The 2,703-nt window shown below is 37.2% G+C and overlaps 1 protein-coding gene across 1 annotated transcript in view; it reads left to right on the top strand.

Annotated features, from left to right (window-relative positions):
- The window catches only part of ESR2 (estrogen receptor 2), a 72,137-nt gene that overhangs the window by 17,133 nt on the left and 52,301 nt on the right, over positions 1-2,703 (top strand). Inside the window, exon 3 of the mRNA XM_027842932.1 lies at positions 308-424. Within this exon, the coding sequence (XP_027698733.1) occupies positions 308-424 (117 nt within the window). The remainder of the gene's footprint in view (positions 1-307; positions 425-2,703) is intronic.

Below are 2,703 nucleotides of genomic sequence, written 5' to 3'. Positions count from 1 at the left end.
TTTTCAGAATAAAGTAAGAATGCAGAGGCAGAGAATGGGGTAATCTAAGTCAGTTTACTTACATTACATTTCACATTACATTGGGATATTCTAAATGTCCTTGATCTTTGAACCTACATGTTTTTCTTTGATTTCAATGATACCTCATGGTTTTTCCTTCATTCCAGAAGGCTTTTGGTCTTTTACCTGGTAGGAAGAGGAAGCAAAACACTTCAGCTATGCTGTGTTATCACTGTTGTTCACCAGAAGGTACATAAACAAAATATTGTAATCATAAACTTCCTTTTTTTTGACTTTTTTTTAATAGGACATAATGATTATATTTGTCCAGCTACAAACCAATGCACAATTGATAAGAATCGACGCAAAAGTTGCCAGGCTTGTAGACTTCGGAAATGTTATGAAGTTGGAATGATGAAATGTGGTGAGTTTACTTTCATGTTTATTGTATTCTACTCACCCAAGGTCTTTTTATTAACTATATTATTTTATACTATATTATGTGTAATACATATACAATAATATATGTGAACATATAACTATATTTGTTGATATAATTGCATATTATATGAATATATAATTATATTGTCTATTATAATTTCATATTATATAAATATATAATTATATTGTCTAATATAATTATACATTCATGTGTGAACATAAATTACCTAATATATTATATGCAAATATACAATTATGTAACCATATCATTAACTATAGTATTTTTATACTATAGGAACTGAATTCAACTTTAATGAAACCGAAAGTTTATCAAATTGTGAATTCAATGAAAATGGACCAGTGTATTCTATTCTGCTCACCCAAAGTCTTATGATATTAACTATAGATAAATGAATTCAACTTAGAGTGAAACCAAAAGTTTATCAAATAACAGGTTCAGTGCTAATGGGCCAGTGGTGATGGAGAGAGGAGAAAAGGAAACTAAGCTACATTGATTGTCATGAATCCACGAGGGTTTTGATGAGCCATTCCATGACTTGACAGAATTTTGGCCAAGCCAAAGATGGCAGAGGCAGAGAGGACTGTGGATGATTTCTGTGAACCTATTAAAAATCTTTCATTGTGACTCTGTGATGAAAGGATGCCTTGGAATTAATCAAGGACTTGGAGTTTCTCCTTGAGAACGATTTTCCTTTCCTTTCCTTCTCACTCCTCCCCCGGCCCCACATATCCCTCCTACANTTGGAGTTTCTCCTTGAGAACGATTTTCCTTTCCTTTCCTTCTCACTCCTCCCCCGGCCCCGCATATCCCTCCTACATGTTGTTGTTGTTATTGTTGTTCAGTGATATCCAATTACTTGTGACCTCATGGACCACACTGCCCATGGAGTTTTGTTGGCAAAGATACTAGAGTGGTTTGCCATTTCCTTCTCTAGTGGATTAAGGCAAGCTGAGGTTAAATAACTTTCCATGGTCACACAGCTAGTAAGTGTCTTAGGCTGGGTTAGTCATGTATATTCAGTGAAACATTTATTAATTGCAAAGCACTGGACTAGATGGTGAGGATACAAATGCAAAACCAAAAATCCCTGCTCTCTGGGAGCTTACAATCTATTGGCAGGCAGGGATGGAAGGAAGATTATGATATAGATATGTGTGTGTGTGTGTGTGTGTGTGTGTGTGTATGTATGGGTATACATGTATACACACACAAAATGTGTATCAGATGAGGTATTTTAAGGAAGAAAACCTAACTAGATAGACATAGGGAACTTCACAGAACAGGTGGTACCTGAGCAGAGTCTTGAAAAACGCAAAGATTTTCAGAGGTAGAAATGAGGTGAAGGTGTATTCCAGGCATGGGGAACAATTTTTGCAAATGTGTAAAGGCAAGAAATGAGATATTTCATTCTGGGTCCAGCTAGTGGTCCCTTTTGGCTGGAGCAGAGTTTATGAATTATCATGATGTTGGACATTTGTATAGGACTTTGAAGTTTCAAAGCACTTCATGTTCCTTCTCAACAGCGATCTGGGGTTGGCAATACAGGTATTATTATCCTAGTTTTACAAATGGGGGAACTGAGGTTCAGCCAGTCATCTAGAATTTATTAAGCACTTACTATGTGCCAGGTACTATACTTAGCACTGAGGATACAAAGAAAAGCAAAACACAATCCCTACTTTCAAGGAGCTCACAGTCTACTGGGGAAGAAAAAGTATGAACAAGTATGTATAAACAAACATTTTCAGTCATGTCTGACTCTTTGTGACCCCATTTGGGCCTTCCTGACTCCAGGCCCAGCACTCTATCCATTGCACCGCCTAGCTGCTCAAACAAGATATAGAGAAAGAGCAATCAATTTGATTTTAGATGTGCTGTTTGATTTTCAGGTGGAGATGATATGCGAAAAGAGAGTTCAAAAGAAAGAATCTGAACTCACAGAAGAATGTCGCCAGGGTAGAAAGTGAATAAGGACAGCTAGGTGGTGCAATGGATAGAGCATTGGGCCTGGAGTCAGGAAGACTCATCTTCCTGAGTTCAAATCCAGCCTCTTGTGACCCTAGGCAAGTCACTTAACCCTGCTTACCTCAGTTTCCTCATCTGTAAAATGGGCTGCAGAAGCAAATGGCAAAACATTCCAGTATCTTTGCCAAGAAAACCCCAAATGGGGTTACAAAGAGTCTAACAGGACTGAAATGACTGAACAACAACAAAAGAAAGTGAATAAAATGGTCAAATGG

The sequence above is a fragment of the Vombatus ursinus genome, unplaced genomic scaffold (assembly GCF_900497805.2).
Source record: "Vombatus ursinus unplaced genomic scaffold, bare-nosed wombat genome assembly UNPS02014893.1, whole genome shotgun sequence".
Lineage (NCBI taxonomy): Eukaryota > Metazoa > Chordata > Mammalia > Diprotodontia > Vombatidae > Vombatus > Vombatus ursinus.
Note: the sequence above shows the minus strand (reverse complement) of the source record. Positions and strands in the feature narration are given on the sequence as shown.